We start from the raw sequence: 25297 nt of genomic DNA, 5'->3' as shown, positions 1-25297 counted from the left end.
ACAGAAGCAAACAGGATGTACAAAGGTGGGGTAGGGGAGAGGAGCCGATGCAGCCCCCAGTCCCTGGGGTCATGCCACTTTTGGGGGCTCCCCCCTGCGCTCTAGGCCCTTCCAACTACCATGGCAGGGGGAGGAAGGAAGTTCAGGGCGGCCCCCTCCAGCCCAAAGCAAACATGGCCAGTTCCTTTCTGTAAGCACCCAGGGAAGCAGATGTAAGGCAAATGGGCAGCATCTCCCGGGCCCCTATTTCCATGGCTCGCCCCTGCCCCATAAACTTTGCATAAGTCTGTCATGGTTCTCCATCACCTTGGCAACCAGTAGCCCCACAGGGGTGATCATGGGGACCTCGGGCGCTGGACTGGGCCTTGAGGATGGCAGTGTGTTCAGCCTGGGCCACCGTGGGGCATGTGCTCTGGGTGCAGCCCTGAAGGAGAACTGCAGGGCCTTGGTGTTCCTGGACATTTGTTCTCAGGGCAGCCAGTGCCCTAGCCTCACCCACTTGCCCTTCTTAGGTGATGTCAAGGCTAGAGGGGACCGCGGAGATCATCCAGCCCAGGGCACCTCAAGGGTCACAGACTGAGCCTTGTGTCATCCTGGATCTGGGCGCACGGCTGCATTTGTCGGTGTGTGTATTAGTGTCCAGGGTTTTCATCAGAATCTCGAAAGGATCCTTGCCCCTGAAATGTTAAGAAGCACCGAGTCCATTTTACAGGTGGGGAGACTGAGGCCCAGAGAATGGAAGCCACTTGTGTGAGGGCAGCCTTCAGGTTGGGGCAGAGCTGAACCAGAAGCCAAGCCTTCTGACTTTCTATCCAGAGCTCCTTCTTCAGATTTTAGTCTTCAGAGAAGATCATCCATCTGGACTAATAGCCCCCCTAAGCAGGGGGACCCCATCATTCCTTCCTCACTGGAGCGCCTTGGTCAACACCATTCCCATGAGCCCCCATTAGGGTCTTGGATTCCTCCAATCCACATACTTGCCATGTGGCTTTGAATAAGTTACTGTCCCTCTCTGAACCTCAGTCTCCTCATCTGAAAAATGGAGAGATGATAACAGCACCTCAAAAGGTAGTGAGAATAAAATGGGACGGCAGCCTGGCGTAGAATGAGCCCTGCAAACGTGTTAATGATAGAAATAACTTGTGCTCATTATCTCCATCCTCCTCCCATTCTTCGTGGCACAGACGCTGCCTCCCCCATGGAGCTCTTGGCTGGCCCACGCCTTCCCTCCTCCTTACCCCTTCTTGGCAGCCAGCACAGCGTGGGTCATCATAGAGCTGTCCTGACATACTTTTGACTTGATTGGAGTCCAGGGGAAATCCACCTGCTTTTCCGGCCCTTTGGCGACTGGCCCTCTCTGGGCCTCAGTTTCCCCATCTGTATAATCAGTAGGTTTGTGGAGCTCTGCAGACCCTCTCAGCTCTGATACAATATGCCACACTATGGATGGCCCTGGTGCCCCTGGCATCTTCCAGCATGTGCTGCCTTCACGAGCACATGGCCCTGATTTCTGTCTCCAGACCGCAAGCCGTATCCCTTGTGTGTCCTGGCTGTGTCCCTTGTGCCCCACCCAGCCCTGGCACATAGTGGGCTCTGCTAGTGCCCTCTGGATGCATGGCTTTCTCAGCCACTCTTGTCCTCCACAACGCCACACCCAGGGGGCTCCAGTTAACTTAGATGCTCTTTTTCTCTACCAACCCCTTACCCCCAAGCTTTGCTAAATAATCTGACTTGACTGGGAGTCTCCAGAACATTCCAGGACCACCCAGCAACTGGCATCTTTATTCTCCGTCTTCAAACTGACGCACACACTCATCGTGCCTGGAACTGGTCCTTCACCAACACCTTGGCCTTGAGGTGGGACCTGCACTGGGAGAGGGCAGCACCAGTCCCCACCCCCGTGGTGGGTGTAGCGGTGACAGCTCCTGAGGGCAGAACACACCCAAATCACACAGTACAGGGTTGAGAGCTTGGCAGCCTGGGTCTAAATTCTAGTGTCATTGGGAATTCCCTGGCGGTCCAGCGGTTAGGACCCGGTGCTTTCACTGCTGTGGGCCCGGGTTCAGTCCCTCGACCGGGAAGTAAGATGCCGCAAGCTGTGTGGTGCGGCCAAAAAAATTAAAATAAATAAATAAATAAATTCTAGCGTCACTCCCTATCAAATGTGTGCTTTTCGGCAAGTTGCTTAACTGTTCAGCTTCAGTTTCTTCACTTTAAAAATGAGAGTAATAGGGCTTCCCTGGTGGCGCAGTGGTTGGGAGTCCGCCTACCGATGCAGGGGACACGGGTTTGTGCCCCGGTCCGGGAAGATCCCACATGCCGCGGAGCAGCTAGGCCCGTGAGCCATGGCTGCTGAGCCTGTGGGTCCGGAGCCTGTGCTCTGCAACGGGAGAGGCCACAACAGTGAGAGGCCCGCGTACTGCAAAAAAAAAAAAAAAAAAAAAAAAAAAAGGAGTAATAATGGCTGCTTTGCAGGGTAGCTAAACGATATGATGCATAAAAAGTGCTTGGCACTGTGCCTGGCATATAATACATCCCAGAAAAGTGCCATTTAGTTATTGCCTTCACGACTCCCTAAGTATCTGGCAGGGCAGAGGACAGTGGTCTCGGGGGCTCCTAGAACGCCACCAGGGACCACGTTCCAAGGAGGCCAATGTGGCTGTAGTTCGGGGCACACAGCGCAGGAGAGAGCAGGCGGGGAAGGATGGGTGAGCTGGGGCCAAGCTGGGGAGGCCTTGAAAGCCAAGGCCGGGAGCTCGGCTGTGATCCTGCAGCAATGTGGAGTCCCAGGGGGTGTTAGAGCCGAGGTGTGATAGACTCAGAGCTGTCCTTCAGGGATTTAAACTGTCAACCTGAGGCAGACGGGGAGGTCCAGACAGGAAGTTATAAGGGCCTGAGCTTGGGGTGTGGCAGAAGGGGGAGGAGTCTGGAGAGGACCGGTAGACACTGTGAATTAGTGCTGGGGCTTTTGACCTGCTGACACGGAGAGTGAATAAGGTCCAGAGAGGACCTCCCCATTGTACAGATGAGGAAACTGAGGTCAGGAGAGGGGATAGCTAGGACCAGAACCCACACCTCCAGACACCCCATGCAGGGCTCTTCCTTTCATTCTATGGATTGGATCTCCCCACCCCACACTGGTTTACATACACCCAGAGAGGGCCAGGGCCAGGCCCCAAATCCTGCATCTTTCCACAGCACCCAGAGGCCTCTCTCTGTTGTTTTCAATGTCTGTGGGTTGACTCCACCCCAGGGGAGGTCAGGGGCGAGGGAGGGGGTGCTCCCTCTGGAGTTGCTAAAGACACAGCCAGTATCTTTCAGGGTAACTTCGAGAAGATTTGGGCTCTTTCAGCTGGGCTCAGAGCCCGGGGTGCCCCCCGGGGTGCTTCATTTCATTATAAGAAAGGACAATCTCGCACTCTGGCAAATTCACCTTTCTCCAGGGTCTGCCCTGCACCCCACCGTTCGCACATGCCTTTTTATTTAATCCCCACACCGATCTCATGAGGCTAGAATTATTATTCCTATTTCAGTAGCAAACAGAGGCTCAGAGAGGTTAAGTAACCTGCCCATTCTCACACAGCACACAGAGCTGATGTCCAGTCCAGGCCGGCTGGAGTCATGCTGCCTCAATGTTCCTCGAGTGTAGACACACACGTCAGCAGGAGCTGGTCAATGATGTAGGTCTGTTACCAGGGGCGCAGTGCTGATACAGATGGAAGAGTCACTGCAGCGCAGAGCAGAAGTGTTCCCGTGAACTGGCACCAGGAAAGGGTTCTAGGAGGAGGTGAGGCTCCAACTGGCCCTTGGAGGAGGATCAGGGTTTGGCAGGGGTGGGCAGGGGGACAGTACTGAGTTTCCAATCCCCTTATTGTCCCTTGGAGCCTCCTCCCACCATGAGCCTGGGCCCCAGGAGCAGCATTCAAGCCTGTGACATATCCACCTGGGCTGGGCGTTTTATAGCAGGCCCCCAAGGCTCCTGCTAGGCCATATTGTTGGGGCAGGAAAGGACCAAAACAGCGTTCTGTGGACAAGGGTCTTTGCTTAAAACAGGTCCCTGATTTGCTGGAGCCGTCTCCCTCCATTGCACTCCTTGGGGGCAGTCACCTTCAACGCTAGGATTTTTCAACTTTCCTTTCTGCCAACACCCCTGCCCCTGGGTCCTGCATCCAAGGGGGGACACCTAGAGGGGGCTCCCTCTGCAGAGGTGATGGTGGATTATTGGGCTGACAGATGGCCCGCCTCCCCCACTCCCACTTCCCAATCTCTTTGCCGCTGTTCCGCTACTTTTACCAAAAGCAAGGTGCTCGCGACATAATATGGCGTGGAGGTTAAGAGCCAGGCCCTGAGGTCTGGCTGTGTGATTTGAATCGCAGCTCTGCTGGTTGTGCAACCGACACTGAGTTTCTTAACTTCTCTGTGCCTCAGTTTCCTCACCTGTGAAATGGGGTTAGTAATAGTCCTAGTTACTGTGAGTGTTAAATGAGATGGTGAGTGACAAGCACTCAGCGTGATGCCTGGTTCTTAGAATCAGTGGCTGCTGTTGTGGGACAACTACTATGGGTCAGGGGCGGGACACATGACCACGTGCCAGCCCCAACTTGGTCAGGCTCTGGAGTGTGGGCTCCTTTTGCCCCCCTACTCTGTCTCCTGATGGGAGCATCTATGTCCTTTACTGCCAAATGCTTGAAACATCAGGGAGATGTGACCTGACCTCATCTAAATGGCAGAAGGTGTAGGTGTGGCCAGGTTAGCAGGACATGCTCTGTCTACCGCCAGATGGGGTTCTATTGGACCACCCAGGCTCTGCTGTGCCCTAAGAAGGGATCATCCTCATTCCAGCCTCCTCCCCTTCCTTCAGAGCCCTCAAACCTCTCTACCTGTCCCAGGTGCTTTCCTGCTCCTTGGACAGTGACAGGACCCATATGTAAATGTCTGCGCAAATCCCCTGGGGTTAGGTTGCCAGCTCTCCAGGGAGGCAAAGCCACCTCTGGGACCTCCACTTCCCAGCCATGGGAACCCAGGGCAGGGTGGTCTGCTCCCTGATCTTCCTGCTGCGGGCCCTGGCTGAGCTGACTGAAAACTCGGAGTTCTACTTGTTTGAGGATTACCTCCTGGGTGGCCTCTTCACCCTCCATGCCAACGTGAAGGGCACTGTCCACCTCAACTACCTGCAGGTGCCCAAGTGCAATGAGTGAGTCTCCAGTGTGAGGCTGGAAGTGATGGTGGGGGCGGGGTGGGAGCCGAGGCTGGTCCTGTGGCCCTGGGGAGGCCAAGCCAAGACCAACGGGTCAGAATGCGTCTCCTCATTCATTGCCAAACCCCCATCCTGGATGCACCCCACTGGCTCTCAGGGAGGCCCGGCACAGTCCGCGTTATTAAAATCTATGGCGACTATATCCTGAAATTTTGAAACCTGGTGTCTCAATGTCACGTCTCTTACTAAAGAGTTATGGGATGTTTGAGCCTAGAGGGGTCTTAGAGACCATCAAAACCAACCCCCTTCCCTCTGGCAGCAGCGGGACTCCCAATGAGTCCGTGCCAAGGCCCGGCTGTCATACCTTTGGGAGGCAGGTTCTCGGACTGGAAGGAAGGTTTGTATTTCCCCAGGGCTGTGGTTGGGTGGGCAGGGGTGCTTCCAGGACTGGGGGGGCTTTCCTCTGCACTCCATCCCCTGTGAACCCACTGGGGTGGCAGCGTCATTCAGAGATTGAGCGGGCCACCTTCAGGCAGGCATGAAGGCTGGGATACTGGAGCCAGCCTGGGATTATAAAATAGTGATCTTGTGCAGAGAGGGCGAGGCATTCTGAGAAAGAGAGAAGGGAAGGAAGGAGAGTGCAAAGATGATTAAAGACTGACTATAAGAAATGAACCATTTATAAGACGTTGGGGAAGATTATATGCTGGCTTGAGAATGGTGAGGGTGATGGTACTAAGCATGATGTTGTATATTTTGATGCTTCTGATGATGGTGGAGAGTCTAGTGAAATGATGGTGGTGATAGAAGTGATGGTGATGTTGATAATGTTGGTAGTAGTAATACTGGTGATAAGGAAAATGGAGTACAGTAATGATGGTGGCGGCAATGGTGATGGTGATTGTGGTGGTGGTGGTGATAGTGAAGGTGGTGGTGGTGATGGTGACAGTGATGGTGGTGGTGATGGTGAGAGTGATGGTGGTGATTGTGATAGTGATAGTGGTGATGGTGGTGATTGTGATAGTGATGGTGGTGGTGGTGATGGTGAGAGTGATGGTGGTGATGGTGATGGTGACAGTGATAGTGATGGAGGTGATGGTGATGATGACGGTAGTGGTGGTGGTGATAATGGTAGTGGTATTGATAACGATGGTCACAGACATGGGGTGACTGTGATGGCAGTGGTGATGATACCCATAATAGGAATAGTAGGTGTTGATGGTCACAGTGACGATAGTGATGATGGAGGCTATGGTGGGTAATGGTGGTCACATTGGTGGACATTGATAGAGTGATGACGGAGGTCATAGGGACGGTAGTACTGGTGGCAGTGGTAGTGACTGATGGTGGCCACAGAGATCATAGCGTCAGAGGTGGTCATAGGAACGTTGGTGATCTCAGAGCTGTGGGATGGTGAAAATGATGTAATGCCAGAACCCTCTGGAGTGGTTCCTTCTTGGGCAATGCCTTGGCTTTCCTACTGCAGGCAGGAGGGACAGGCTGGCTCTCCCCTCCACTCCCCTCCCCTCACCTCCTCACTGTGGACCCGTTGCCCACTCCACCCTACTGCGGCCTCTCCAGGTACGAGATGAAGGTGCTGGGCTACAACCTCATGCAGGCCATGTGCTTTGCGGCAGAGGAAATCAACAACGACAGCAGCCTGCTGCCCAGTGTGCTGCTGGGCTACGAGATGGTGGACACCTGCTACATGTCCAACAACATCCATCCTGTGCTCTACTTCCTGTCACAGGATGACTATTTCCTGCCCATCTAGGAAGACTACAGCCACTACATACCCCGCGTGGTGGCCATCACCGGCCCTGACACCTCCGAGTGCCCTGTGACCGTGGCCCACTTCCTCTCCCTCTTTCTCCTTCCACAGGTGAGGCCCCTGGGCCCTGGGAGAAGGGGCTGGGAAGGAGGGTAGCCGAGCGCTTTTCCTGAGGGCTCACCACCCCCACCCATCCCGGGGGTGTGGGATCGGGAAGCAGAAGCAAGGTCAGGACATCCACCCCAGCCCTGGCAAGGTAGCCAGCCTAGTGGTTAAGAGCTCAGGCTTTGGAGGCAGAGAGACCTCGGTGTGCATCTTGCCTCTGAGTCTTGGCCAGTGTGAGGCCTTGAGCCAACCTCTTAACTTTCCCAAGCCTCAGTTTCCCCATCTCTAAAGTGGGATGATAAGAGTCCTATCCTTGGACTGTCTGAAGATTAAAGCGTTCAATTTAGAATTTCTAGTGCACAATAGGTAGTCAATAATGTTACTGTTGTTACGTGAAGCATCTTGCGCGAGGATAAAAACTCAGAAAGCGCTCAATATTATCCTATATAATTGCCTAGCACAGAATCTGCGTCACAGCAGGTCCTCAAAAAAGTGCTATAGAATTACTACTGCTATTCGAACTATTTTCACCATCATGAACAAAAAGGCGTGGTCCAGAACTGGCATAAGAGCAGCTAGCACAAGACTTGGCCCGCAGTGGGTAGTTACAAATACTGTGATTTTTTTTTTTTTTTTTTTGCGGTACACGGGCCTCTCACTGTTGTGGCCTCTCCCGTTGCGGAGCACAGGCTCCGGACGCGCAGGCTCAGCGGCCATGGCTCACGGGCCCAGCCGCTCCGCGGCATGTGGGATCTTCCCGGACCGGGGCACGAACCCGCATCCCCCGCATCGGCAGGCGGACTCTCAACCACTGCGCCACCAGGGAAGCCCCAAATACTGTAATTTTTGCTGTTGTTTTTATTATATCAAGCACCAAGGATCTGACTCAGAGTAGGTGCTCAATCAGTGTTAATATTCTTACGTGAAGAATCTAGTCCGGGACTGAAGTCATTGTTTCATTCATTTAACAAATATTTATGGAGCACCGACTGTGCCAGGTCTTGCTGTAGGTGTTGGGGATGCAGCTGGGGAAATGCACAGAAATTTGCCCTCATAGAGTTTATCTTCCAGTGGGGAGAGACAGACGATCGATGTAAATAAGTATGTGATATAGGATGATAGGAAGTGAGAAGTGAAATGGATAAAAGGAAAAGTCAAGGTTAAGGGAGGTGGGGCACGTCGGCGGGCAGGCGGAGGGGTACAGGGAGATTGGATGGAGGCTTGAAGGGGGTGAAGGAGGAAGAACAGCCTCCACGACAAGGGGTCAGCAGATGCAGAGGCTGGGAGGTGCCTGGTGTGTCCATGGAACTGGGTGAGCAGAGCTGGGACGAGCAGGAGAGAAGGAGATGAAATCAGAGCGGTGAGCGCTGGGGTCAATGATGGAGCCCCTTGGGGACCACTGACGGACTCTGGCTTTTCCTGAGTGGCATTAGGAACTGTTGGAGGGTCTTGAATATGTGACTGATGTGTGTGTGAGGAGGGTCACCCTGGAGCCACGCTCAGTGTAGATTGTAGAGGGGAGAGGGGAGAGGATATCGGGGTAACTCATAGCAGGAATGATGGTGGCTGGACTAGGATGGTGTGGGGAGGTGTAGGCACTGAATGGACACACTTTGAAGGCAGATCCGATGGGATGTGCGGATGGCTTGAAGGTGGCATGTTTGAGAGAGACAAGCCAGTGAGGACTCTACGGTTTTGGCCTGAGTAACTGGAAGGATGGATTCACCATCTGGGGAGATGGGGAGATTGTAGGTGAAGCAGGTTCAGGGGAGACAGCAGTTCAGTTCTGGCTACGTTAAGTTTGAAATGTCAAGGAGGCAGTTGCAGGTATGAGTCTGAAATTTAGTAGACAGGTCCGGGGCAGGGCTGTTGGGAGTTGTCAGCATGGATATGGTATTTAAAGCCAGGAGCCTGGATGAGATCACCAAGGGAAGGGGAGCAGATGGAGAAGACACAAGGACTAAAGACTGAGCCCTGGGGTCCTCCAGGGTCAAGAGGTCATAGAGAAGAGGAGAAGAAGCAGCCAGTGAAAGGGGAAGAAAACCGAGACTGTGCCATCCCAGAGGCTGCGGAAGGAAATGTGACTAATCTGAGGAGGAGGATGGTGAGGAGGAAAGCTTTATGCTCAGGGGCACACAGTAGGCACTCAATAAATGTTACTAGATCATGAGAATGATAATGACGGAAATCACCTAGCCTAGGGCCTGGCACACAGTAGGTGGTCAACAGCGTTGCTAAAGGCTGAGGTGGGGCTGACGTCGATGAGAAGCATCTTGCCCAGGGCCTGGCATGTGGTGGGTGCCCACTAAAGGCTACCAGGCTGATGACCATCGTGAGATGGTGTACATCACTTAGCCCAGGGCATGGCACACAGTAGGTGCTTGGTAAGTGTTACTACAAGGGTAATCATGATGATGTTAACGTAAAGCACCTAGCCTAGGGCCAGGCACAGGATAGATTCTTGTGAAATGTTATTTCAGTGATGACCATGGTGACGATGGAGTAAACCACCTAGTTCAGGGTCCAACACATAGTAGGTCCTCGTTCATTGTCATTACTGTGATGTCCATGATGACGGTGGAGTAAACCACTTAGCCCTGGGCGTGGCTGGCGCTATGTCCTCCTCAAATGCCATAAGGATGACGGCGGTGGGTGGAACCCCCCTGGGGGGGGGACCCTGTGAGGCCCTCGCTAATACCTGCTGGACCCTCCCCTCCGGCAGATCACCTACGGTACCATCAATGACCAGCTGCATTTCCCAGCGGTGCTGCGCACGGCGCCAGGTGTGCATCACCAAATGGAGGCCATGGTGCCGCTCATGCGGCACTTCCGCTGGAATTGGATCCTTGTGTTGACAAGCAGCGATGACTATGGCCGCGGCAGCAGCCAGCTGCTCAGCGAGTGCCTGGCCCACCGTGACATCTGCATCGCCTTCCGGGAGACGCTGCCGAGGCCGCAGCCCAACCGGACAATGACGCAGCAGGAGCGTGAGCGCCTGGAGGCCATCATGAGCAAGCTGCAGCAGAGCATGGCGCGTGTTGTGGCCGTGTCCTCGCCAGACCTGGCCCTGTTCAACTTCTTCCGCGAGGTTCTGCGCCAGAACTCCACGGGCGCAGTGTGGGTCGCCTCCGAACCCTGGGCCATCGAGCCGGTCCTGCACCACCTCACCCAGCTGCAGCGCACAGGCACCTTCCTGGGCTTCACCACCCTGGGCATCACCACCCAGAGCAGAGCGTGCCCATCCCGGGCTTCAGCGAGTTCCGCGTGCACCGCTCCCAGGTGAGCCGGCCCGCGCTCAACAGGAGCAGCCCGGGGGCCACCTGCAACCAGGAGTGTGACACCTGTATGGACACCTCTGAGTCCTTCAACACCATCCTCACGCTCTCTGGTGAACGCGTGGTCTACAGTGTGTACTCTGCCGTCTACGCCGTGGCTCACGCGCTGCAGAGCCTCCTGGGCTGCAACCAGACCGGCTGCCACACGGAGGTGGTCTACCCTTGGCAGGTGAGGTCTGGCCTGTGGAAAGCCAGGGCCCCACGGAGCAGGTGCAGAGTCCGTGGTTGCCATGGAGACCGCAGAGCTGCCCACTGCTCTGCTCTATCTTCCCCTTCCCTTGGTGGGTTCTGGGCAAACGGGTGGGAGAGGCCATGGACCACGCCCTGCCTCCAGACACACAGGAGTCCTTCGTGGTGACAAAACAAAATTCCTTTAAAAAAACAAATTAACTTAATCATCACCACCCATGATAGTCTGTCCTTGGAGATTTGGGTGAAATTCCCTAGAATGAAGCCCCGCAGGCTGGAGCCCCAGTTCTCCCCGCAGCCTCTCCAGGGTGGAGGCCCTGGGGATGAGCTCGTGTACTCCCGTCAGCTCTCAGGTTCACGGTCCCAGTTCGGCATCACCTAGATTCAGGCCTGGAACTTAAAGCTGTGTTTTCCTGGTTTTAGGCACAGGCACACACACACCCTACCTCGGGCCTGTGGAAGGTGTAGAAGGTTTTACTGAGGATCCAGAGGAGAAGAGGAGATACACACCAGAGATATACGCTTTCTACTCAGCATTAGACATCTCTGCTTAAACAGTTCACTGACTTTCCCATAGTTTGGAACCAGCTGCCTACTCTATCGCTCAGCCACCCCGCATCCCCATCTTTATCCTCCCCTGATACCCGTCAGGCATCTCTGATACAGCCCATCTGTTAGGAGGCAGGTGGTGATGATCTGAGCAGAGCTTTGGAATCAGGCAGCCTGGGTTCAAGTCCCAGTTCTGCCACCACTAGCTGTGCCACTTTGGGCAAGTTATTTAACATCTCTGAGCCTCGGCTTTCTCATGTATTAAACAGAAGGAGTAATGTGTATGCTGCTGAGTTATTATGAGGATTAATAATAATGTATGTACATTACCTGGTGCAGAGTAGAAGCCGAGTGTCTCCTCCTCTGTTTCTGACACCAGTGTCTGGCCTTAGGAGAGAGGCTGGGCTTGGGGGTAGAGCCACTGCTGGGGTTGGAGGTGGGGCTAGGTGAGGAAGGGGAAGCAAGGCTCAGACCCAGAAGGGGAGCCCGGAGAGACCCAGGCCCCTGCCAGTAATAGGCCCTGCCCTGCCTACTCAGGAGAATTACAGGGAAATGCTTTCTGGCCCCACGTATTGGACCCCTGGAATCCAGGTTCCTCAGCCCAGCTTGGCCAGCAGATGGTTTATCCCAGGATATGATCTGGGGGAACAGGAGGCTGGGGAGTATTTAACAGGGAAAGAGTCAGTATAAGGGGATGTTCTCAAGCTGGGTGCTGCTGGGAGCCACGGGATCTCAGTCTTACCTGGACCTTCTCAGAAGTCACTTTAGAGCAGTCCGCGAGGGTGGGAAGAAGATGGCACTGATCCATTGGCTCCGTATCTCCCAGTGGTCAAGGGTTGTGCCCGGGGGTATGAATTCCCTGGCGTTTCCAGGTTGCGCTCGTGTGATACCCAGCAGCTCCCTGCGGGCGTCTCACCCTGCAGCCCCTGGGCAGAGAGCGGCCAGGTTGGTCTCTGCACGAGGGGAGTCGAGTGAACCCAGCCACGGGCCCTGCTGCTGCCCTGGGCCCCGGGTGGACCTGATTCAACCTCTCTTTCTGCCACCGTCCATTCTGGATTCCTTCACCCTCAGCCATGGGCTGCTCTAGGTCATTGGCATGTGGGGTGATCCAGACATTCATCCCCAAGGTGTCAGAGGCTGTGTCACCTTGTCCGGGCTGGCTCGTGGTCTGGTGGCTGTCTAGTAGCAGTCATCACTGGGCTAGAAACACCAAGTGCCACCTTGGGGAATCGCCTGGATCCCAGTCCTACGCCTTCCTACCCCTAGCGGCACTCCTAGCCCCTCCTGCTAATCCAGGTCATTTACCTCTCCTTTCTTGGCTTTCTCGTTTGCTGGCATGAGACCCCCTAAATGACCAGGTGGTAACCATAGAGCCCTATTGTGTCTGCTGGTGGGAGTATTCCCCCTTTGGAGACCATGCTTTATTCTAGCAGAATCTAAGGTTCTGGAGATGAGAAGCCCTGATTCTACAATGGACCTCTGCAAAGAATGGTGAGTGTGGCCAATCCTTTTTCCACCCTGTGGTTGCTGGACCCACGTCTTCTAGAGTGATCAAGTTCCTTGTGGAGTCTGTCATGACAGACAGTAGCAGAGTACACAACTCTGCAACAAGGTAGTGAATGTGATTTGAGGTCTTTCTTTTTAAATGTGGGCATTGACAGCTAGACACTTCCCTCTAAGTACTGCTTTCATTGTATTTCATAAGTTTTGTTACTTGAAAAAATTATCTTTAACTATGGTAAAAAAAACCCATAAATGTTACCATCTTAAAAGATTTTTCCCAATGTTTTAATTGTGGTAAAATACACATAACATAAACTTTACCGTCTTAACCATTTTTAAGTTGACCGTTGAGTAACATTAAGTACATTTATACTGTTGTACAACCATCAAGGCCATTCATCTCTAGAATACTTTCATCTGGCAACATTGAAACTCTATGCCCATTAAACAGTAACTCCTCCTTCATTCCTCTCCTCCAGCCCCTAGAAAGCACCATTCTACTTTCTATCTCTGAATTTGACCACAATAGATACCTCATATAAGTGGAATCATACAGTATTTGTCTTTTTTATTACTGGTTTATTTCACTTAGCATAAGGTCCTCAACATTCATCCAAAGTTCAAAGTTCATCCAAAGTTGTAACATGCATCATAATTTCCTTCCTTTTTAAGACTGAATAATATTCCATTTTATGGATATATAATATTTTGCTCATTCATAAATGGACACTTGGGTTGCTTCCATATTTTAGCTATTGTGAAATTAATACTGTTATGAATAGGAGTATAGAAATATCTCTTCAAGACTGCTTTCATTTCTTTTGAGTATATACCCAGAAACGTAATTGCTGGATCATAGGTTAATTCTATTGTTAATTTTTTGAGGGACTACCATGTTCTCCACAGTGGCTGTACCATTTTACATTTCCAGCAGTGAACAAAAGCTCACTGTTCCAATTCCTCTACATACTCACCAACACTTGTTATTTTCTGTCTTTTTGATAGCAGCCATCTTAATGGGTGTGAAGTGGTCTCTCATCGTGGTTTAGATTCTTACTTTCCTAATAATTACTGATATTGGGTATCTTCTCATGTGCTTATTATCCATTTGTATATCTTCTTTGAAGAAATGTTTGTTCAAGTCTATTTTTTTCTTTTTCTTTTTTGGCGGTACGCGGGCCTCTCACTGTTGCGGCCTCTCCCGTTGTGGAGCACAGGCTCTGGACGTGCAGGCTCAGCGGCCATGGCCCACGGGCCCAGCCGCTCCGTGGCATGTGGGATCCTCCCGGACTGGGGCACGAACCCGTGTCCCCTGCATTGGCAGGTGGACTTCAACCACTGCGCCACCAGGGAAGACCCTATTTTTTTCATTTTTTAATCAGGTTGGTTTTTTGGTTGTTGTTGAGTTTTAGGAGTTCTCTGTATTCTGCGTATTAATACCTTGTATACCTTATTTGCAAATATTTTATCCCACTCTATAGGTTGTCTTTTTACTTGGTTGATAGTATCTTTTGATGCGTAAATTTAAAATTTTTCATTAAGTCCAATTTGATCACTTTTTTTCTTTTGTTGCCTGTGCCTTTGGTGTCATCTCCAAGAAACCATTGCCAAAGTCAGTGTCGTGAAACTTTTGCCCTGTGTTTTCTTCTAAGAGTTTTTATAGTTTTAGATCTTCCATTTAGGTCATGGATCTGTTTTCAGTTAATTTTTATATATGGTGTTAAGTACAGGCCACTTCATTCTCTTGCCTCTGGGTATCCAGTTTTCCCAGAATCATTGGCTTAAAACACTATCTTTTCCCCATTGAATGGCCTAGAAACCTTTGTCAAAATCATTTGACCAGGGCTTCCCTGGTGGTGCAGTGGTTGCGAGTCCACCTGCCGATGCAGGGGACATGGGTTCATGCCCCGGTCCAGGAAGATCCCACATGCCGCGGAGCGGCTGGGCCCGTGAGCCATGGCCGCTGAGCCTGTGCATCCGGAGCCTGTGCTCCGCAACGGGAGAGGCCACAACAGTGAGAGGCCTGCGTAGCGCAAAAAAAAAAAAAAAAAAATCATTTGACCATATATGTGAGGTTTTATTTTTGGACTTTATTTTATTCCATTTGTCTGTGTGTCTCTTTAGTCTGGTACCACACTGTTTGATTACTGTCACTTTGTAGAAAGTTTTGAAATCAGGAAATGTGATTTCTCCAGCTTTGCTCTTTTTCAAGATTGTTTTGGCTATTCAGGGTCCCTTGAGATTCCATATGAATTTCAGTTTTTGTATTTCTGCAAAAAAACCTCATTGGAATTTTGATAAGAACTACATTAAATCTGTAGATTGCTTTGGGTAGTATTGACATCAAAACAATATTAAGTCTGCCAATCCGTAAACATGGGATGTCTTTCCATTTATTTATGTCTTCTTTAATTTCTTTTAGAAATGTTTTGTAGTGTTCATTGTACAAGTCTTTCCCTCCTTGGTTAATTCCTAAGTATTTTATTCTTTGTGATGCTATTGTAAATAGAATTATTTTCTTAATTTCCTTTTTGAATTATTCATTGTTAGTGTGTAGAAAACAACTGATTTTTGTGTGTTGACTTTGTGTCTTGATACTTTGCAGAGTTCACTTATTGGTCCTAACAATTTTTTTGCAGAATCTTTAGGATATTTTACATATAAGATATCATCTGTGAGCAGGTAATTTTATTGATTACTTTCCAATTTAGATGACTTTTTTTTTCTTGCCTAATTGCTCTGGCTAGGACCTCCAGTAGTGTGTTAATAGAAGGGGTGAAACTGCACATCTTTGCCTTGTTCCTGATTTTAGAGGAAGAGCTTTCAGTCCTTCTCCATTGAATATGATATTCACTGTTGGCTTTTCACATAGAGCTTTTATTATGTTGAGGTAGTTTTCCTCTACTTCTTGTTTGTTGAGTGTTTTTCTACCATGAAAGAGTCAAATACTTTTCCTTCATCAATTGAGATGATCATGTGTTTTATTAAATTTATTTATTTTTGATTGAAGTATACTTGATGTACAATATTATATAAGTTACAGGGGCACAATATAGTGATTCACAATTTTTAAAGATTATACTCCATTTATAGTTATTATAAAATATTGGCTATATTCCCTATGTTGTACAATGTTTCCTTGTAGCTTATTTTATACATAGTAGTTTGTACCTCTTAATCCCCTACCCCTATATTGACCCTCTTCTCTTCCCCTTTTCCCGTTGGTAACCACTAGTCTGTCCTCTATATCTGTGAGTCTGTTTCTTTTTTGTTATATTCACTAGCTTGTTGTATTCTTTAGATTTCACATATAAGTGATACTATACAGTATTTGTCTTTGTCTGACTTATTTCACTAGCATAACATCATCCAAGTCCATCAGTGTTGTTGCAAATTTCATTCTTTCTTATGACTGAGGAACATGTGTTTTTCTCCCTTCATTTTGTTAATGTGGTGTATTACATTGATTGATTTTCGTATGTTGAACTATCTTTGTATTACAGGAATAAATCCCATGTGATCATGGTGTATAATCCTTTTAGTATGCTGCTGAATTCAGTCTGCTAGTATTTTGTTGAGAATTTTTGCATCGATATTCATAAGGGATATTGGTTTGTAATTTTCTTTTCTTGAAGTCTTTTTGACTGGCTTTGTTATCAGATTGATGCTGGCCTCATAGAATGAGTTAAGGAGAGTTCCTTCCTCTTTAGTTTTTGGTAGAATTCACCAGTGAAGCCATCAGATCCAGGACTTTTCTTTGTGGGGGGATTTTTTGATTACTGATTCAATCTCCTCATTAGTTATAGGTCTATTCAGATTTTCTATTTCTTCATGATTTAGTATTAGTAGATTTTGTGTTTCTAGGAATTTGTTTCATCTAGTTTATCCAATTTGTTGGTGTATAATTGCTTATAGTACTCTCTTATAGTTGTTTTTATTTCTGTAGAATCAGTGGGAATGTCCTCACTTTCATTTCTGATTTTAGTAATTTGAATCCTCTCTTTTTTTCTTAGCCATTTTAGCTAGAGGTTTGTCAATTTTGCTGATCTTTTCAAAGAACCAACTTTTGGCTTAATCGATTTTCTCTAATATTTTTCTATTTTTTAATTTGTTTCACTCTGCTTTAATCTTTATTATTTCCTTCCTTCTGCTAGTTTCAGGTTTAGTTTGATCTTCTTTTTCTAGTTCCTTAAGCTGTAAAGTTAGGTTGTTGTTTTGAGATCTTTCTTGTTTTCCAATGTAAGTGTTTATAGCTTTAAATTCCCCCCTTAGCACTGCTTTGCTGTATCCCGTTTTGTTCATTGTGTTTTCATTTTCATTCATCTTTAAGTATTTTCTAATCCCATTTGTGAGTTCTTTGATTCGTTGGTTGTGTAAGAGCATTGTTTAATTTTCACAAATTTTCCAGTTTTCATTCTGTTATTGATTTTTAACTTCATCCTATTGTGGTCAGAGAAGATACTTTGTGTGATATCTATCTTTTTAAAATTTATTTTTATTTATTATTATATTTATTTATTTATTTTTGCGGTATGCGGGCCTCTCACTGTTGTGGCCCCCCCTGCTGCGGAGCACAGGCTCCGGACGCGCAGGCTCAGCGGCCATGGCCCAGCCGCTCCACGGCATGCGGGACCCCCCCCCGGACCGGGGCATGAACCCGCGTCCCTTGTATTGGCAGCTGAACTCTCAACCACTGCGCCACCAGGGAAGCCTGATATCTATTTTTTAAAATTTATTCACACTTAATTCATGGTTTAACATAAGGTCTGTCCTTGTCCGGAAAATGTCCCAGGTGCACTTGGGAAGATGTATATTCTGTTTTTGTTGGGTAGAATGTCCTATGTATATCTGTTAAATCCAGTTGGTTTATTGTGTTGTTCAAGTCCTCTGTTTCCTTACTTATTTTCTGTCTGGTCGTTCTATCCATTATTGAGAGTGAGGTATGGAAGTCTTCAATTATTACTGGGGAATATTATGTGTTGAATTGTCTTTTCTCCCTTTAATTCTGATGGTCTTTGCTCCATGTATTTTGTGGCTCTCTAGTTAGGTGCATATCTGTTTATAATTATTATATCTTCTTGATCTTTTTTTTTTTTAATTTATTTATTTTTGGCTGCATTGGGTCTTCGTTGCTGCACACGGGCTTTTCTCTAGTTGCAGCGAGGAGGGGCCACTCTTCCCCGCGGTGCACGGGCTTACTGCTGTGGCTTCTCTCGTGGAGAATGGGCTCCAGGCACACGGGCTTCAGTAGTTGTGGCTCGCGGGCTCCAGAGCACAAGCTCAGTAGTTGTGGCTCACGGACTCAGTTGCTCTGCAGCATGTGGGATCTTCCCGGACCAGGTCTCGAACTCCTGTCTCCTGCATTGGCAGGCGGATTCTCAACCACTGCGCCACCAGGGAAGCCCTCTTCTTCTTGATCTTTTGACCCTTTTATTGTCATAAAGGTCCTTCTTTTTCCCTAGTAAACGTTTTTGTTGGTATTCCGCCTGCCCCACCGGCTTCCTTTGAGACTTTATCTTTTTTTTTTTTTTTTTACATTTTGAATATTGTATACCTAAGAGTAGTTTTTTAAAAGTATTTATCCCACTTGGTGTTCTCTGAACTTTCTGGATCTGTGATTTGGCATCTGTCATTAATAATTATAAAATTCTCAGCCTATATTCCTTCAAATATTTCTCTGTTCCTTTCTTTCTTCTCCTTTGAGTATTCTCATTATATGTATGTTACATATTTTGCAATTGTTCTATAGCTCTTAGATATTCTGTTCTCTTTTTTTCACTTTTTTTTTTCGCTTTGCTTTTCACTTTGGGATGTTTCTATAGATATATCTTCAAGCTCACTGACTTTTTCCTCAGCTATGTCCAGTCTACTGATGAGCCCATCAAAGACATTCTTTATTTCTGTTACCATAGGTTTTTTCAAAATGTGTTGCATTTCCTTTTGGTTCTTTCTTTCAGTTTCCAGTTCTCTGCTTACATTACCCATCTTTTCTTGAATGTTGTTCACTTTTTCAGTTACAGCTCTTAGCGTATTAATCATAGTTATTTTAAACTTCCTGTCTGATAATTGGAAAATCTCTACCATATGTGAGTCTCATTCTGATGCTTGTTTTGTCTCTTACTTTTTTTTTTGTATTTTAACATGCCTTGTAATTTTTTGTTGAAAGCCAGACATGATGTGTTTGTTAAAGGAACTGAGGTAAAAAAATTTTAGCATGAGGTTTTATGTTTATTTGGGTAGGAATGAGGCTATGTTTACTCTTTGCCATAGCTGTGGTGTCAGAGGCTAAAATTTCCTCTAATGTCTCCCTCTTTTGGTCTTCCCTGCTGGCTTTGGGTTTTCCTAGAGACTCCTTCTTAAACAGAATTTGAGCCTTGCAGTTCTTTTGGTTGTAATCCCCTGTTATTATATAGGAGCCTGAATGATGTGGTGGTAAGATGTGGGAGGAGGGGAAGAATTCTGGAATCATCTGTGACCAGGTTTTATTCTTTTGGTAAGCCTGTGCCCTGGGCTGTGCCCTTCACAAGTGCCTCTCAGCTCTCCCCACCTTCGGTGAGACAGGAAGGCCAGAGGGGGGCTGCAGTTGGGTACTTCCTTTCCCCTGTCAATTCAGCTGTGGTAAAATAGTTTCCCTTGAGGGCAGGCCTTTGTTAAGGAGAACAGAATGCTCTGGGTGTATTTCAGAATGGTTGCTTTTTCCTCTCCCCTTGCTGGAGAGCAGTCTTTACCCTGAGAAGCTGGTGGGGCTCCTGAGGTTGAGGATGCACCCCTAGAGCCCTCTCTCAAGCTAGTCTGAGCTCAGTCCCAGCAACTGGTCATTTGCTCTCTAGCTGCTCCTACCAGTTGCTGCCTCCAGCAGCATTTCCTGCTCCTGCTAAGCTGTGACTCTTTGTGTGCACCTGTCTCCCCGGTTTTGGGATCTGTAGTTTGCCCCATGACCCCAATTCTCTGATGGACCTAAGAAGGGTTGTTGATTTTTAGCTTGTTCAGCCTTTTCCTCGTTGTGAGGATGGAGGTGGTGACTTCCAAGCTCCTTACATGCCAGACCAGAAACCAGAAGTTCCCCATTCTCTCCTGAATCTACACCAGCAAGGCTTTCCACCACATCACTCTTCTGAAACTGCTTTTGTGAAGGTCACTGATGTCTAGATATTGCCAATCCAACCATCATCATTGTAGTCAACCTGTGAACAGATGTGACACAGCTGATTACTTCCTCTCTTTGGAAACAATATCTTTACTCGAATTCTGGGCCAGTCTCTCTCTTGGTTCCCCTACAGCTATGACTACTCCTTCTAGGTCTCCTTTCCTGGTCCCTCCTTATCCCCTTGACCTTTAAACCCTGGAGGGTACAAGAGGTCAGCCAATGGACTTATTCTCTTCTCTGTCTACAGGGCTGGAAATATGATCCATAGGTTTATAACTTCCAATTTTATATCTTCAGACTGGACTTCTCCCCTCAACTTTAAGTCAAATATTCACCTGCTTATGCAAAGTTGCTCCCCCACGGTCTTCCCATTCCAGTAAAAGGCAACACCATCTTTCTGTTGTTTGACCAAAAGCATTGAGTCATCCTTGACTCCTTTCTTTCTCATCCAACCCAGCAGTAAATCTTGTCCAGCCTACTTTCAAAACACATCCAGAATCTGACCACTTCCCACCTCTTCCACGGCTCTCTCTTTAGTCAGAGCCGCCACCATTTCTCAGCTGGGCTATTACAATAACACCCTACCTGGTCTCCTGTTGTGCCATTACCCCTCATGATCTATATTCAGACAGGGCAATCCTGTTAAAATGAAGGTCAGATCCTGTCACTCCTCTGCTTGGGATCCTCCAGTAGCTTCTCATTTCATTCAGAGTAAAAGCCAAAGTATTTTGACTCCAACTCTTTTTTTTTTTTGCGGTACACGGGCCTCTCACTGTTGTGGCCTCTCCTGTTGCGGAGCACAGGCTCCGGACGCGCAGGCTCAGCGGCCGTGGCTCACAGCCCCAGCCGCCCCGCGGCATGTGGGATCTTCCCGGACCAGGACACAAACCCTCATCCCCTGCATCGGCAGGCGGACTCTCAACCACTGCGCCACCAGGGAAGCCCGACTCCAACTCTTTGAACAGATCCACTGTTCTTCCTCTTGCTCATTCTGCTAGAGCCACGCTGGCCTTGCTGCTCCTCGACTAAGCCAAGTCTCCCAACCGCAGGACCTTTGCACATGCTGTCCCTGCTGCCTAAACAGATATCTTCATGACCTGCTCCCTCCCAGCCTTTACATCTTTACTCCAATGTCACCTGCTGGATGAGGCCTTCCTTCCCCTCTCACCCAATGTGAAAGTGAAATCAGCTCCTCCATCATTCTCCATATCCCTTGCATGGCTTTATTTTCCTTCACAATATTTATCACCATCTGTTGTATCACAGATTTATATGTGTGTTCTCTCTTCCCCATGAAAATATTCATTTCATAAGAACAGAGACTTTGTCTCATTTGGTTCACAGCTATATTTCCAGTGCCTGGCATCAGTATGTACTCAATACCTTTTTGAATGAATGAATGTGTGAATATCAGGTTGAGACTCCATGGGTAAGAGGTAGGATTAATTTGGTTACTTAGGGGCTCAGAGTTAGTGTAGAGATGAATTTGGAGGAGGCGGGGAGTACATGGCAAGGGAGTGGTGGGGTGTAGGTCTGGATAAGGTGTGTGCGTGTGCGTGTGTGTGTGTGTGTGTGTGTGTGTGTGTTGGTGGGCATAGGCCTGCACATGTGTGTGGTCCCACAGGAGGCAGAAAAGACCACAGAGGGAAGGCTGGCAGGGGATCAGACTTAACTTGGCTGATGGAGAGCCTCTTCCATGAGGTTTCAGGGAGTGAACAAGACATCCAGAAACATCACCTGATGCATGTGCAAGAGAGACTAGAGGGGCGGAACGGGAAAGCAGGTGATCTCTGAGAGGCCAGAAGAGAAGGGCTCTGAGGTCGAGTGGTCCTACCATGGCTCCTCTTGTCTGGCCCTTGGTCCTTTATCTGTGTACTCTTGCAACACCCTCCTCATTGGTTGTCAGAATGATTTCTATACAACCCGAATCTAATCAGGCCACTCCCCACTCAAGAGCCATGGCTGCTTCCCACCACCCCTACATTTTTAGTGTCATAGTTCAGTCTTCCACCCTCTCCCACCCTCTCCCCATGCAGCCTGACTTCAGCCAGGCTCGGACACACCCTCTTCCCAAAAATGCCATCCCCATCCTCTCTTCCACCTCATTGCTCTTACAGTTTCCTCTGCTTGTAATTCATTCATTCATTTAATAAACAATCATTGGAGGCCTCCTCTTTGCTGGGCACGCTTCTAGTTTCTAGAAATATAGCAGGGACTTCCCTGGTGACACAATAGTTAAGAATCTGCCTGCCAATGCAAGGGGCATGGGTTCGATCCCTGGTCTGGGAAGATCCCACATGCTGTGGAGCAACTACTACTACTACTACATGTGCCACAACTACTGAGCCTGCACTCTAGAGCCCGCGAGCCGCAACTACTGAGCCCACGTGCCACAACTACTGAAGCCCGCGTGCCGCAATTACTGAAGCCCGCACGCTTAGAGCCCATGCTCCGCAACAAGAGCAGCCACTGCAATGAGAAGCCTGTGCACCGCAATGAAGAGTAGCCCCTGCTCAACGCAGCCAAAAATAAATAAGTAAATTTATTTTTTAAAAAAGAAATATAGCAGTAAAAACAGTAGACATGGCCACTGCCTACCTGCTCTTGCTCACCTGAAAACCCCTGCCCCTCCATAAAAGATGTGTTAATTAGGACTCTTGGTGGTAAGCGACAGAAAGCAATGTAACCAAAAAGTTAGTTTATTGCCTCACATCATTGAAAATTCCAGGAGTTGACCTGAAGGGGAAGCTTCAGGCAAGGCTGGATCCAGGGTCTCACTCTCTCCATCTCCCAGATCCTTCCTCAGGCATGTTCTCCCCCTGGAAACCAGCGGGCTGCTAGCAGCTCCAGAGTTATATCCTATTCACTCAGCAGCCTCAGAAAGTCTCCGTCTCAACAGCTGGGTGCTGTTACCCGAAGAAGGTGGATTAGGTCTTTGCTGGGTGAAACTAAGAAGGTGCCTACAGAGGTCCAGTTCTAATGGCAATCCCAGCACCCCTCCCCCTCCCAGACAGAAGCCAGTTCCCCTCCCCTGAGCATCCTGCTGGGGATGAGTTAGAGAGGGTAAGGGAGCCCCCAGAGAGTGGGAAAGAGGACTCAGGGTCTTTTGCTCTCCTCCCTCCAGATCGCTGTGTCTATGTGTTCCAAGGACTGCCATCCTGGGCAAAAGAAGAAGCCAGCTGGCATCGACCCGGGCTGCTTCAAGTATATTGACTGCCTCTCTGGCACCTTCCTCAACCGAGCTGCAGGTATGATTCCTGGGCCCACATGCTTGCCTTGCCACTGCCCTGCCCTGGGAGGGGGGTGGTCTCCAGGGCCCTTCACCTTTGGCAGGGTCTCTGGGGTCTCCCCCATGGTATGTAAGTGTCCAAAGGCCAAGAATTATGTCTTTCCCACCAGAGGGTGAGGTCTTGGGAGGAAGGAATTATAGTTATTAGACTCTGAGTCAAGGAGTCCTCGGTTCAAATCCTGCCTCTATAACTTCCTGGCTTTGTGACTTTACCTGGCTGAGCCTCAGTTTCCTCATCTGTGAAATGGGGTTGCTGTGAGGAGTTGATGAGTCGGGGGTGTAAGGGACTCAGTGAGCATTGGTCGCCCTTAGCTCTCTCTCTCTCTCTCTCTCTCCTGCCGTGGCCTGGCCCAATGCAGGCCCAGTGGATGTAGATGCTGAGAAGGCAGGTTCGGCTGTTGGGAGTTGCTGTGGGCTCTTGCAGGTGAATTCGGCTGCCAGCCCTGCCCAAGTTACGAGTGGTCCCGCAGGAAGGACACCTCCTGCTTCAAGCGGCAGCTGGCCTTCCTTGAATGGCGTGAGGCACCCACCATCACTGTGGTCGTGCTGGCTGCCCTGGGCTTCCTCGGCACCCTGGCCATCTCGATAATCTTCTGGAGGCAGTTTCAGACGCCCATGGTTCGCTCGGCTGGGGGCCCGTGTGCTTCCTGATACTGCAGCTGATGGCATACATGGTGGTCCCCGTGTATGTAGGGCCGCCCATGGTCTCCACGTGCCTCTGCCTCCAGGCCTTCCTCACGCTCTGCTTCACCGTCTGCATCTCCTGCGTCACCGTGCGCTCTTTCCAGATCATCTGCATCTTCAAGATGGCCAGACGCCTCCCACGGGCCTACGGCTTCTGGGTCTGCTACCATGGGCCCTACGTCTTCGTGGCATTCATCACGGTGCTCAAGACAGTCATCGTGGGGAGCAGTATACTGGTCGTGACCACCAACCCCACTGCCCGCGCTGACCCCGATGACCCCAAGGTCACGACCCTGTCCTGCAACCCCAGCTACCACCGGGGGCTGCTGATCAACACCAGCCTGGACTGCTCGCCTCCGTGCTGGGCTTTGGCTTCGCCCACATAGGCAAGGAGCTGCCCACCAACTACTACGAGGCCAAGTTCATCACCTTCTGCATGACCTTCTACTTCACCTCCTCCGTCTTCCTCTGCATCTTCGTGTCTGTCTACGAGGGGGTGCTGGTCACCATCCTGGGCCTCTTGGTCACTGTGCTCTACCTCCTGGGCATCACCCTGGGCTACTTCGGCCCCAAGTGCTACATGATCCTCTTCTACCTGGAGCGCCACACGCCAGCCTACGTCAACAGCATGATTCAGGGCTACACCGTGGGGAGGGGATAACACTCCTATCATCTGCCCATTGGGATGAGGGCCTCAGCGTTGGGAGATGGAGGCCGGGGGCTTGCTTGTTCAACTCCAGATGTCTGCAAGGAAGCCACCCCCAACGATTACCACCATGCCCTGGTATCTGATTTGGCGTTCCTCCGAGGTTCTCTGCATCCTGGCCATTTTTACCCACCTAGCGATGGATGCCTAGAAACATTTGCCCTTCGTTCCTTTCCCTCGAGCTGTTTAGCTTGCCAGGCAATGCCACCCCATTCTAGAAAAACAACCTAAGCTGACCTATTGGTCTCCAAGGACGGAGTCCAGTTTGGCAGCCTACAGCCGCCATCTGGTGGTCACTGTGGGTACCTGCAGGTTCACGGTGAAGGGACACCTGCTGGAGGGCTGGGCTGGGGTTAGAGGATGTGAGCTCAAATAATGCTGCCCTGCCTCATTCACTAGCTGCCCGTGTGTCCGCGTCTCATCCCCGAGATTCCCCCAGAGCACGAATCCCCGGCTTCTCTGTTGTCTCTGAGTACGGCTGAGCCCATAAATGCTCGGGAATAAACCTCGCTTGGGTGAAACGAATGAGTTTCCTTCTTGTTTTCCGGAGGTCCCCTAAGAAGATGTGGAATCGGAGACCTCGGTTTCAATCCCAGCATTGCCACTTCTGAGCTGTGTACCTTGGGCCAATTATTTACTGCCCCTGAGCCTACACTTCCGCGTCCCTAAAATGGGAACATTGAAGGATCAGAGATAAGGGGTGCAAAGTGCGTATATTAAGTACTCAGTAAATGCCAACCGTTGCAAATCCACATGTCCCTGGAACCATCAGGGGCAAAATAAGACTGTTTCCTTTTTACACCCTGATGTCCATGGTATATC

The 25297-nt window shown here is 49.5% G+C and overlaps 1 protein-coding gene across 1 annotated transcript; it reads left to right on the top strand.

The window, feature by feature from the left end:
* The first annotated feature begins 25 nt into the window (after positions 1-25).
* Positions 26-24987, top strand: TAS1R2 (taste 1 receptor member 2). The gene is given in 8 exon segments (XM_060025479.1): positions 26-5194; positions 6779-7079; positions 9796-10299; positions 10302-10762; positions 22869-23044; positions 23510-23722; positions 23725-24114; positions 24117-24987. Coding segments are annotated over 8 exon segments (2541 nt in total). The 5' UTR covers positions 26-5012; the 3' UTR covers positions 24431-24987.
* The last annotated feature ends 310 nt before the right edge of the window (positions 24988-25297 follow it).

This window comes from Delphinus delphis, chromosome 1, assembly GCF_949987515.2.
Source record: "Delphinus delphis chromosome 1, mDelDel1.2, whole genome shotgun sequence".
NCBI classification, from domain to species: domain Eukaryota; kingdom Metazoa; phylum Chordata; class Mammalia; order Artiodactyla; family Delphinidae; genus Delphinus; species Delphinus delphis.
This window is presented reverse-complemented; position numbering and strand designations above follow the sequence as displayed.